The 12,168-nt window shown below is 36.5% G+C and overlaps 1 protein-coding gene across 2 annotated transcripts in view; it reads left to right on the top strand.

Moving 5' to 3' along the window:
* Positions 1–12,168, top strand: part of LOC127791958 (two pore calcium channel protein 1A) — a 145,681-nt gene that overhangs the window by 39,303 nt on the left and 94,210 nt on the right. For both annotated transcript variants that reach the window (XM_052322193.1, XM_052322194.1), the window contains exons 8-10: positions 1,977–2,082; positions 2,269–2,346; positions 8,649–8,710. In XM_052322193.1, coding sequence (XP_052178153.1) covers positions 1,977–2,082; positions 2,269–2,346; positions 8,649–8,710 — 246 coding nt within the window. The remainder of the gene's footprint in view (positions 1–1,976; positions 2,083–2,268; positions 2,347–8,648; positions 8,711–12,168) is intronic.

The following is a 12,168-nucleotide window of genomic DNA, read 5'->3' as shown; positions in this document are numbered from 1 at the left end:
GTAATTAGATTGGTTTCCTTTCTTGTATATTAGATTAGTTTCCTTTCTTGTATTCCTTTTCCTCTATAAGAGGATGTACCCGTGTACTTTCAAGATATGAGGGTTTTATTCTGATTTCCTACACGAATAGATCAGGTTAATGGTTCACTTTTGAACAGACATGAGGGATTTTGGGGTCTAGAACACTTTTAACAACTATAGCCAAGGAGAGATGACCCTAATATGACGTCTTTGTTCTGTTGTTTTATGAGTTGATTGGAGAATTTGTGTTGGGAAATTTGATATATATTATTATATCATTTCCTGACAATTTAAGTTTTTGGGAGTCTGGTTTGTGGCAATTTCTAGTATAAGAGCTTTGGTTTCAAGAGGACCTGGTTGATGACTAACTTGAAATAGTGTTATCTGTGTGTCCCCAATTATTCATGTTTGTTGTGCACTTCTTTTGTTTGTGTTAAGAGTATCTTCATTCAATATATGCACATGCAAGTTACATGAAAAGGACAGTGTTGGAAAGCTTGATATACATTGTTGGACCCCCTACTTTGACAGTTTAAACTCTGGGATAATTATTAATTTAATTTTCAGTTTTGTCCTTTTCTTTTTAAAATATTTTATTTTGTACCTGTGTATTTTTGTGTATTATATTGGTTCCTTGTCAAACGCCGGTCCTTTTATCTTGATTATGCTCAGGGACAAGCTTGCTTATTGTTTGTGTAGGCTTTGTTTGTAATTCATTTAAAGCTCATTTGTTGTTTGTTTAATACGGATGCATATATAAAAAATCTTTTAGGGTTTCATGGTTTCCTCCCTATTATTTTCTTTATCTTTCCTCTCCACAATCTCCACTTTATATGCATAGGGTAGACTAATATAATATCACTTGATTGACAACCACAAGTAGTACAGTAAGCATGCAACACCCCCCCCCCCCCCCCCCCCCCAATATATATATATCTTCGTCTTCTTTTTCTCTCCACTTTGTCTTCATATTCTTGACCCTTATTTTGCAAACCTAGGATTATGGAGTCAATATTTCAGTATCACCATGGTAATTTTTTTCCCCCTTTCATGCCAGACCTGGGAGGGTTTTCCTCCAGATCTGGGTTTCAAACCCATATATGTGGTCGAATTTGTTTTCCTCCATGCCAGACCTGGGAGGATTTTTCTCTAGGTCTGGGTTTTGAACCCATATATGTGGGGTTTGACCACAGATATGGGTTTAAATCCAAATTTGTGTTAAAACCTCAAATCTTATATCGGAGAATTTTTTTTATGTGACCTAATAAGCTTGATAACAAGATTGTTTAACTTAAACGAGCTAAGTTCAAACCACCCAAACACCATAACATGTTAATGAACTGAGCCCGAACAGTTTTATAGAGCTTGGCTCATTGAACACTTTGAAATGTAAATGAACTAAGCCCCAACACAGCCAAGCTTTGCTTGAGTTTGGCTTGTTTACACCCCTAGCAAAAAAGTAGAAGACGACCAAAAGAAAAGTTGTTGGGAAACCCTTAAACATGATATGAAATATAATGGCCTTACAGAAGATATGTCCATGAATAGTGATAGTTGGGAAGCTAGAATTCATATAGCTGCCCCACTTAACGGCATTAAGGCTTGGGATCATTTCTGTTGTCTGGGATGGGAAAGGTCCATCATTCACCTCCATTGGGTAGAATTGCCAAGGTAGTCTTTCAGCCATTCAGATTATCCTAAAACTCCAATTGGCCAACATTGTGTTTTTATGAATTTGATTGTTCATTTATGGTCTCTGATATGCCAAGTAGAATGATCTTACTGCTCCTTCTGGCATAAGCTGTTTTCATGTTCCCAAATATCTGAAGATAATGATAATTTTCTTTTCCTTGTACATGTCCTTTGTTCTCAAAATTTCAAGGTTTTGCCTAAAATTACCATCATAAGCATCAACAATCACGCCTTAATTTGAATAATTATCTTGTCCTTTTCAGGGCTTCACGTTGGTATTGCCTATTTTTTCTTCTGTATGTTCTATTGGGCGTTTACTTTGTCACCAATTTGATCCTTGCTGTTGTGTATGACAGCTTCAAAAGTCAGGTACTGATTTCTTTCATCTTTTATGCTGCTCTAATTTCTATGATTTATAATCCAGATGCTATTGCTAGTGTTCATCATTGTATCATGTTTTTATGTCGTATGAAAGTACTACTTTAGTCTGATGGATTGATATTTTCATCACCATATAGTACTTGAGGGACTTCTTACATCTGATCTTTGTCATAGCTTGCAAAAATAGTGGTTCAGAAGGACCAAATGAGGAAAAGGATATTGGGGAAAGTCTTCAATCTCGTTGATAAATATGTAAGTATGATATCAAATCTATGTTTATGTTTTCCTTGCTCCATTAGGAGTTTCTGTTTGATCTCTAATCCTCTTCATATAGAGGTTATACTGCACAGTTGTCACCCTTTTCATTCTTCGTGTCTGTAAGGACTTCCTTTTTGCAGGTATCTCAAAATATGTTAACTATAATGTTGTACTCAAAATGTGTGAAAAAATTGGTTAACCATACTTCAATACTTGCAACGTTTGTAATTCACCATTGGAGGACCTTAGTTTTATTACTAATACCCAGCTCCCCCCAAACATCCCCCCCGCCTGGCGCCCAAAACTAAAAAACAGACCTGATCTTCACATGTCTGACATGTCTGAGAAACTTTGGTAATATAAGAATAATTGATTTGAAGTATTTACTTTTCTTCTTGAGACAACTTTATCTTGAGATGTCTCAAGCTTATTTAATGTGTGCCACGTATTGCAAAAAATAAAAAGAAGAGACACAAACACATACTATTTCAGGCAATCAATATCTCAATTTGCTTGATGTATGAACTGCAGCTGCTTGACCATATGCAGTATAAGGATGGAGGATTATCTACACCTGGCAGGAACAACTACCTATCCTCCAACTGGAAAGTATTTGAGCTGCTCATGTTCATTAAAAAAAAGAGCTCTCTATGATAATTATTGTTGGTGGTTAACTACAATGGTAGGTAGAAAAATGTTTTCTAAATCTTTGTTAGAAGGGCAGTAAGGATAGCTAAAGATGGTAATATTCAGAAGAGTTCGTAGAGGAATAAAATAATCTGTGCATTTCTCTAAAATGTATAAACAAGGTATATATATACAAGAGTATGCTAAGTACCCTAATTACAATAATATCCTTATTATATACTTATACACTTCAACGCTCCCCCTTCTAGCTGGGGCATATATATTAAGCATGCCCCGCTTGGAACAAATGTCACTCACACGAGGTAATTTAGTGAATAAATCAACCAATTGATCATTGGAGGATACAAATGTTATAACATCCCCAAGAAATACATTTTCTCTAAAATGGCAATCAATCTCAATGTCTTGGTTCTCTCATGGAATACGGGATTTGAAGCAATGTGCATAACAACCAGATTGTCACACTTCAATTGCATAGACTTGAACTTATGGACTTCTAACTCAATTAATTGTTTCAACCACAGTAACTAATAAATTGTTAGGACTATTGCCCTATTTCAATTTTTGCATTGGACTTAGCAACAACACTTCGTTTTTTCACTCTTCCAAGAGACTAAATTGTCACCAACATATACACAATATCTAGATGTGGATCGTGTATCTGTAGGAGATTCTTCCCAATTAGGTTTTATATATCCTACTATTTGGTTGTCTATGATCTCAATACATCACATTGCAACTAGAATATATCAAAGAATATGAATCATTGCATCCCAATGATTGTTACAAAGTGAATCTAGAAAGTAACTTACCACACTCACAACAAATGAAATATCAAGATGAGTGATTGTGAGGTAATTAAGCTTGCCAAGTAATTGATGATGGTGCCAAGGGTTGGAAATAGGCTCCCCCTATCCCCGAAGCCACTTGATATTTATGTCTATAGGAGTCTCTATAGGCTTGCATCCAAGCATGCCTGTCTCCTCAAGCTTATCCAAGGCATACTTCCTCTGAGAAATATAGATTCCTTACTTTGATTGAGCCATCTTAATACCAAGAAAATCTTCTAAGGACCCAAATCCTTGGTATAAAACTGTCGTTGAAGTTGAGCTTTCAACTCAGTGATACCAACATCATCTTCCTCGTAATTACTATATCATCAATATATACTGCTAGGAGATTATGGCAATTAGACTAAGAGCAATAAAAGACATAATAATCAACTCCACTGTGAGTTAACCCAAACAGCAAGATAGTTGAATTGAATTTACCAAACTAAGCTCGAGGAGACTACTTTAAGGCTTATAAGCATTTTCACAAGTGACACACTGGGCTAAACTTCCCGTGAGCAACAAACTTAGGTGGTTGCTCCATATCAACCTCCGTCAAATCACCATGATGGAAAACATTCTTGATATTGAGTTGATGGCAAGGCCAATGAAACATAGCGGCATGCGATGAGGAGTTAACAGAGGAGATCTTAACAATAGGAGAAAAGGTACCCCATAATCAAGGCCAAACATTTTTCGTATATTCTTTAGCTACAAAACGAGCCTTGAGGCAATCAATGTTGCCATCAGGGCCAATCTTAATAGTAAGAACCCAGTGACATCCAGCAGTAGACTTACCCTTTGGAAGAGGTACCAAGTCTTAAGTTCTATTAGAATGTAAAATAGACATTTCTTCAATCATAGCATCTTGCCATCTTGGATGGGATAGGGCTTTTGTAATAGTCTTAGGAAGAAAAACAAAAGACAAAGAAGAGATAAAAGCATAATACCAAGGAAATAAAGAGTGGTGACTAACAAATTTAGAAATGGGATGTTAGTAATGCAACAGCGAGTACCCTTACAAAGAGTAACAAGCAAGTTAAAGAGCAAGAATAGTTGGAGGTGGAAGGGCCAAATGAGTTTGGTGAGGGCTCCATAGGTCTTTCAATTAAGGGCTCTATCAGTGGGTCCACATGTCGATGACACCGCTGATAAGTTAAAGATCAGGGAAGAATAAGAAATGGAACAAACAAAGGTAGGTCAAGCGACACTAACTCGGGCAACGTAGAAGAGAGGAAAACAGGGAGAGGACTTAAAGAGGTAATATGAGCAGAAACAAAGTAGCAAGCTAACTCAGGGGAGTAGCATCATTACCCCTTTTGAAGACATGAATAACTAAGGAAAACACATTTGAGAGAATGAGTTTCCATCTTATTAGGACTAGGGGCAAGCTAATGAACAAAACAAGTACACCCAAAGATATGAGGAGGGAGAGAATACAAATCAACTCGAGGAAAAGGAATGGAATGAGGAACTTGGACATTAAGGACAAAGGAGGGCAGTTGGTTAATTAATTAGCACGTTGTTAAGACAACATTAGCCTAATACTAGAGAGGAACTTGCATATGGAGGAGTATGCATGTAGTCTCAATTAAATGACGATTCTTTTGTTTAACAACTCCATATGGGGTGCCAAGACAAGGTTTGGTGAAGAATTTTTTATGCCCTTTAAGATATAAAGGGTGTTAAAAGATATTCAAGAGAATTTTCACTATGAAGTACCTGAATAGCCACATTAAATTGAGTTTGAATTTCAGCATAAAGGCAGTAAAGATAGAAAACAATTCAGAATGATATTTCATTAAATATAACCATGTAGTGTAGGAAAAATATCAATAAAGGTTACAAAATAGCGAAAACCTATCATGATCCTAGGGTTTAGAATGGAATTTAGGGAGAAACCGAGGGAAAATTAGATAGAATGGAGGGAGCATTGGACATAATAGAGGAAGATATTCAACAGAATTAAGGGAGAATGCAAATAGTATGGAGAAAGACAGAGTGATCAAAGAGAAATGAGAGAGAGCAAAACAATTGAGAAGGAAATCAGAATTCAATTATCATTCATCTATATGCATTCTCTAACTAGTCTAGTCTATTTATAGGCTTTACAACTTAAGGTACTAATAACTACAGTAGAAGAGTACAATCAAAAGAATTACATATAATACATAATGACTACTTTTATCCTTGGGGATCCTCGAGATCATGATAATTCCCCCTTCTTGACAGAGTTTTTGTCCCCAAGAACTTACAACGACTGACCACTCTTTTGTCAGATCCTTAAGAGATCTGACAATAATTCTCGAGAATTTGGGAATAATTATAGAGAATTAAGGAAGAACTGATAGAAATCAGAGGGGAAAAGAGAGAGAGAGAGAGAGAAATGAGGGAGAGAGAGAAATGAGAGAGAATTTTAGAGTGAATTTGAATTCAATTTCTGCATGCCTCATTACATGTAATCGGGTCCTTTATATAGAGGATTCTGCGGCCCATGCTCCTGCCAAAAGGAGGTTTTATTTACATAGTTACCCCTTCTAGAATTAACTACCCAACTCCCTAACCGCCTGCATGTGAAGGCCATGCCACTTGCACAGTACATTCTCCCCTCTAAGTACTTGTACCGTGACAAATTTTGCCCTGCTCGAAACATTTCTTGTCCACAAGAAATGTTGAGTAGGTTGGCTGCTTGGGGAAATTGCCTCAATAAGTCAGGCAAATATTCCCAAGTGGTGTTGTCTTGGTGGAGATTGGACCACATCACCAACGCTTGTATGATGGGAGCTCCATGCTTGTACAAGACTCTCATGTCTAGTATTGAGCTAGGCTTTGCTGTAACATCCGCATCTTTAAACAGTTGAGGTAGGCTGGAAGCCACCTGCTGTGTTCCCACTGATCTCTTGAGTAAAGAGACTCAGAAGATTGGGTGAATCCTTGACTCCTCAGATAGTTGTAATTGATACGCCACTGCCCCCAACTTAGCTTCAATTAGATAGGGTCCATAGTATCTGGGGCTCAATTTGGTCACCTGTCCTCGAGCAATTGTCTCAAGATGGCCTGGCTTGAGCTTCGAATATATTTTCTCCCCCACACTAAAGTCCCTTTCACTCCTCCTTCTATCTACATACTGTTTCATGTGGTTCTGAGCTAGAGCTAACTCTTCTTTAAGTTGTTGCAACACTCTTTGCTTTTTCTCCAAGTATGCCTCCACAGTTGCCATTATAATGTGTTCCCTTACTGATGGAAGTAATGGGGGCTAGTAACCAAACAGTGCTTTGAAGGGCGACAAGTAATGGGGGCTGGTAACCAAACAGTGCTTTGAAGGGCGACAAGTAATGGGGGCTGGTAACCAAACAGTGCTTTGAAGGGTGACCTCTTAATTGATGCATGGTGGCTAGAGTTATACCACCACTGTGCAAGTGAAATCCACTTGTGCCACCCTTTAGGGTGCAAAAAACATAAGGATCGTAGGTAACCTTCCACACACTGGTTCACCTGTTTAGTCTGGCTATCTGTTTAAGGGTGGTAGGCTGTAGACATCTTAAGCTTCACTCCCAAGGATCTCATCAATTCTTGCCAAAATAAGCTGGTGAAAATCTTATCCCTGTCAGAGATTATAGAGCTTAGGATTTCGTGTAACTTCATAACCTAATCCAAGAAAGTCCTGGCCACATCTTGGGCAGAATAGAGATGGGTTAAGCCAATAAAATGTGCAAATTTGGTGAACCTGTCCACCACCACCAAAATACAATCCTTCCCTTCTAATTTAGGTAGGCCGTCGATAAAATCCATACTTATACTTTCCCATGCCTGTGCAGGAATAGGTAAGGGCTGTAATAAGCTTGGTGGGGCTACTGTTTCATACTTGCATCGGCTACAAGTGTCACAAGCTAACACATACTTTGTCACATACCCTTTAAGTTGAGGCTAAGAAAAGATCTGGTTCACCTTGTAGTAGGTATTCTAAATTCCGCTGCCAATGGTGATTCATGAAGGGAACTCAATATCTTCTTCTTCAATGCGTCATTGCCCCGAATTACCAACCTTCCTTTATATCTTATTACCCGAGCTTGCCATTAGGGTTCAGAACCAGCTATTCCATTAACTCCCTCATTTTGTGATCTCCTTCATAGCTAGCCTCTACTTCTTGAAATCATTATTAATGATTTCCCGACCTACCTTGGACGAGCCATGCTTTGTGTCGAGTTTCATCAGCGGTTTGAGTGAGGAACTACAACCCATGGTGAAGATGTGGCAGTTGGTTACTGTCGAACAAGCGGCTGAAAAGGATCAGCTGCAGGAGTTAGCCTTAGAAGCAGTATTTAATAAGCAATATTTACTTGAAGTCTAACTTACTAAAATGAACAACATTTCAAATAAAACCACTAACTCTAGGATTCTGCTATAGATCAATTAGCCCTTGTATGTCTACAAAAATTTTGCACATTTTGACATTCTACAATGGATTAAATGTCAATAAACCACTAGCATCATGGCATGTACTAGTTTCTGAAGCTGAATTCACCATGTACTTCTGTGTTTTTATGTAAGTCAGTAGATTAAGTGACTAATTGACTCCTTTCACTTATTCTAGCAAGTAGTATCTTTTTGCTTAGCATAAATTTTTTCTTGCTTTTGATAAAGTAGAAATCACTATGATAGTTTGTGTATCTTTTGCATTTGATAGTTATTCTTTTTTTGCCTTTCTCTTTCCTTCTCTCTTTATTCATGTTGTGGGTGTTCAATTGGTGGAGATAATATTTTTTCATTGGTTGAACTTTGAAGTTATTTAATATTTTTTTATTTTTGGTGCAACAGCATCTTGGATTTCTGGACAAAGATCAATGTATCCAGTTGTTTGAAGAACTTAATAAATACAGGTATTTTGCATTAGTAACTATGTGCTAAGAATGAAGTGTTGTTATATATGGCATCCCAATTTTTTAATTGTCTTGAAATTGTGTTTCGAAATGGATACTTGAAATTGAGAAGAGGGACCTGTAAAATTGCTTCTTGTTGCTTTTGACCAAGCATAAATTGATCATTAGGTTTTAGTTTCTTTTGTATCCATTGGATTTTTATTTTCTCCTATATTGTTTTTTAGGTAAATCATGATGACCACGAATAAGGTTTTTCAATGATTCAAATGATGATACTCCTTGATTTTCATCAAGCAAAACAGAAATAACAAAAAATATTAATTGAATTATTTACCTTTAGGGTCTGTTTGGTTCACGGATAGGATATTGTTGGATAAGTAATCAAGGACTAATTGCTTATCTTTGGGATTTTCAGTCCTAGATTTCAAGTGGTTGGTTAGCAAGACTACACTACAGCATATCTTGTATTTAATCCTATCTTCTGTTTGGTTAATGCAAGGATAGAAACAGGATAATGTAAAAATGGCCAAAATACCCCTATTACAAATTTTTAAATTTTGTAAAACTTTTCTTAATTTTTAAATTTTTTTTTTTTTTTTAAATTCTTTTAAAGTTTTAAATTTTTAAATTTTTTCTAGAGGCAGCATACAAAGTAATTCTAATAGACAACAACTTGAATCTAAAGGTTTTAGTTTAAATATGGAAAAATAAAAAAATATAAGATTTGCATCTGAATGGAATGAAGCAAAGTAATCATAAGCTATTGATGTGTTTGAGTAATTTCTATTATGTTTTGACCAAAACATTATAATTTTGTTTTCTTATTGTTTTGCGTTGGGCCTAGGGTATAGAAAATTTTCAGCTGTGCAAATAACAAAAAAAGGAAAAAAATATGTTCATTGCTCTCACCTATTTGAGAGCTTTGAAAATATTCCTAACTATCAGCCATGAACTTATTTTTCTTGAAGCATTGTTAAAAATATAGAATTCAATTGTCTAGTTGGTTATAAGTGTTGGACACATATGCCATTTCTTGTCCTTGTCACATCTAGTGGTATGGGCATGCAATGAGAATATAAGAGTTCATATAATGTAAGATAGGTAATTATTGCATGCAAGGTATCGCTTACTTAAGTAGGTTATAGAATAAAATCATCTAGTAATGGGTAAGAAGAGAATGTAGGAATGAGAGTAGAAAAAAAATTTGAATGAAGGGCAGGGGAAAATGTATACCAATGAAGAAAATTGTTACGCAAATGCCCAGTTGGTTGTAAGTGCTAGACATATATGCTGTACTCCTTTCCTTGTCACATCACATCCAGTAGGCATGCGTATGCAACTGGAATTTAAAAGTTCATGTAATGTAACACAAGTAATAGCAAGGAAGGTATTTGCTTACTTGACTAGATAATATAAAAAAAGTGTGAGAACTAGTAATGGATAAAAGAGAGAATGTAGAAAAGGAAGTTGAAAATAAATTTGAACTGAGAGTGAAAGTTGTTAAGCAACGAGGCCTGATAAATTGCTCGCCGTTGCTGTCTTTCATCTCAGAGTATATGCTTCATGTGGGCTATGAAGTCCCTAATGTTATGTTTTGCCTTTGTGAATGTAAACCCTAACTTGCTACTGCTATTTTTTCTTCTGATTGGGGAGCTCATGAAGGTGAATTAATCCAATGATGCAAATAGAGAATGCAATAGCAAAAATAAAAAAAAGGATGTAGTCCTGAAACAGTGGACAGCAAATAACACACGGGAACAACTGAAATCATGCCTTTTCAGACCTAGAATAGCAAAGCAGTGGCAGCTTCTTGCTAGCCTCTCACGCCTATGGTAGCAATGGAGGCAGGGGTGGAGCCAGGATCAAATTTGTTTTTTTTTTTTTGGGGGGGTGGGCGGGCAATTTTGAATAATACAAATAAGTATAAAAACAAAAGTAAAGCCGATCCTAATGGATCCAGCCTTTTTCTTGCCACCCTTTTGAGAGGTGCCATCACTTTTTCTTCCCACCTTTTGCAGCATCTCCAGTGGCTATTGTCCAGCCCTTTGGCCCTATAATCTATTCTTCCTAGTTCCCTCCATAATGGATCCAGAACATACATAATACATGTGTGTATGTGTATATGTATATTTGATCATTTAGTATAATATTTGAATAATAATGAGTTCTTGAGTTAATAGATACCTAGACTTCAAAATCTTTAATGTTGTCTTTATTTCTCAGATGGCAGAGATTTGATTTGCATAAAAAGTTAGAAGATGAAATTCTAGTTGAGTCTTCAGAAGAAAGGGGAGAGCTAGAGAAGCAAGAAGATGCATGGGCAGATGGCCCTTTCTTCTTTGTTCCCTCCCTCCCTTGATCTTCTCTTGTAAAAATTTGAAAGAATTTTGCCTTTTGCCATTATGAATTTTGACATGTTTTGAAGTTTTAAAATTAATTTTTTTGTGTTTAAATATTATAAAAATCAATAGAAATAGGAGAGTTTAGAATACACATGTGGTCACTTTAAACTTAAATAACAATCAATTAAAAGTAGAGTTCTATTGACGAGAAAAGCTGAGAGCCAAGAGCTAAGAAGATAAGGGTGCTATCTATAGTGTTATCTAAATTCAATATATTTGTTTTGTTTATATGTTGTGTTTTATTTATCTGTTGTAAATTAGTTATTGTAATCTAGTAGAATGTGATCTAATCCTAATTTTTAGGAATGTAATCTACTCCTAAAACTTAGGAGAATTATTAGGAGTTTGTATCTATAAGTACATAGTGTACACGGTATTGGAGATATGAAGAATTATTTTGATTTCTTCTACATAGTATTAGAGCAACTCGATTCCGACCTGATATACTAGCAACCCTAGTGCCTTTAGTGCATAGCCTCTTCTCCCATCCGTCAGAACCTTCACTGTTTTACGGTTTTTTTTTTTTTTTTTTTGGAGATCATGTTAGAGACTTCAGATGTCAACACACCTCCTTCTTCCATAACTGGGGATATAGTTCTAGTTGTTCAATCCCCTATAGCTAGTGAATTGTCGAATGTTCACCACTCCTATTGGTTAGACGATAGGAATTATCTACAATGGGCTCAACTGGTCAAGATTCCCCTCAAAGGACAAGGGAAAGGGAATCACTTAACTGGAATTCCACCAAAGGAAGTAGATCCAGCTTTCACGGGCTGGGATGTGGAAGACTCACAAATTATGTCCTGGCTGTGGAGTGCAATGTAGCCAGAGATCAATAGGAATTTTATGTTCCTAAGCACAAGCAAGGAGGTATGGGAGACTGTCCAACAAACCTTCTCGAAAGTCAAGCATGCTTCGGTGATCTTTGAGGTTAAAACAAAGATAAACTCTACCAAGCAAGGGCAGTTGACAGTGACAGAGTACTACAACCAGATGAAACGATTATGGTCGGAGCTTGATCACTATCAAGTTATCAAAATGGTGTGCTAAGAGGAT

This window comes from Diospyros lotus, chromosome 15 (assembly GCF_014633365.1).
Source record: "Diospyros lotus cultivar Yz01 chromosome 15, ASM1463336v1, whole genome shotgun sequence".
In the NCBI taxonomy this organism is placed as follows: Eukaryota; Viridiplantae; Streptophyta; class Magnoliopsida; order Ericales; family Ebenaceae; genus Diospyros; species Diospyros lotus.
The sequence above is the reverse complement of the archived record's forward strand: the minus strand, read 5'-3'. Positions and strand labels throughout refer to the sequence as shown.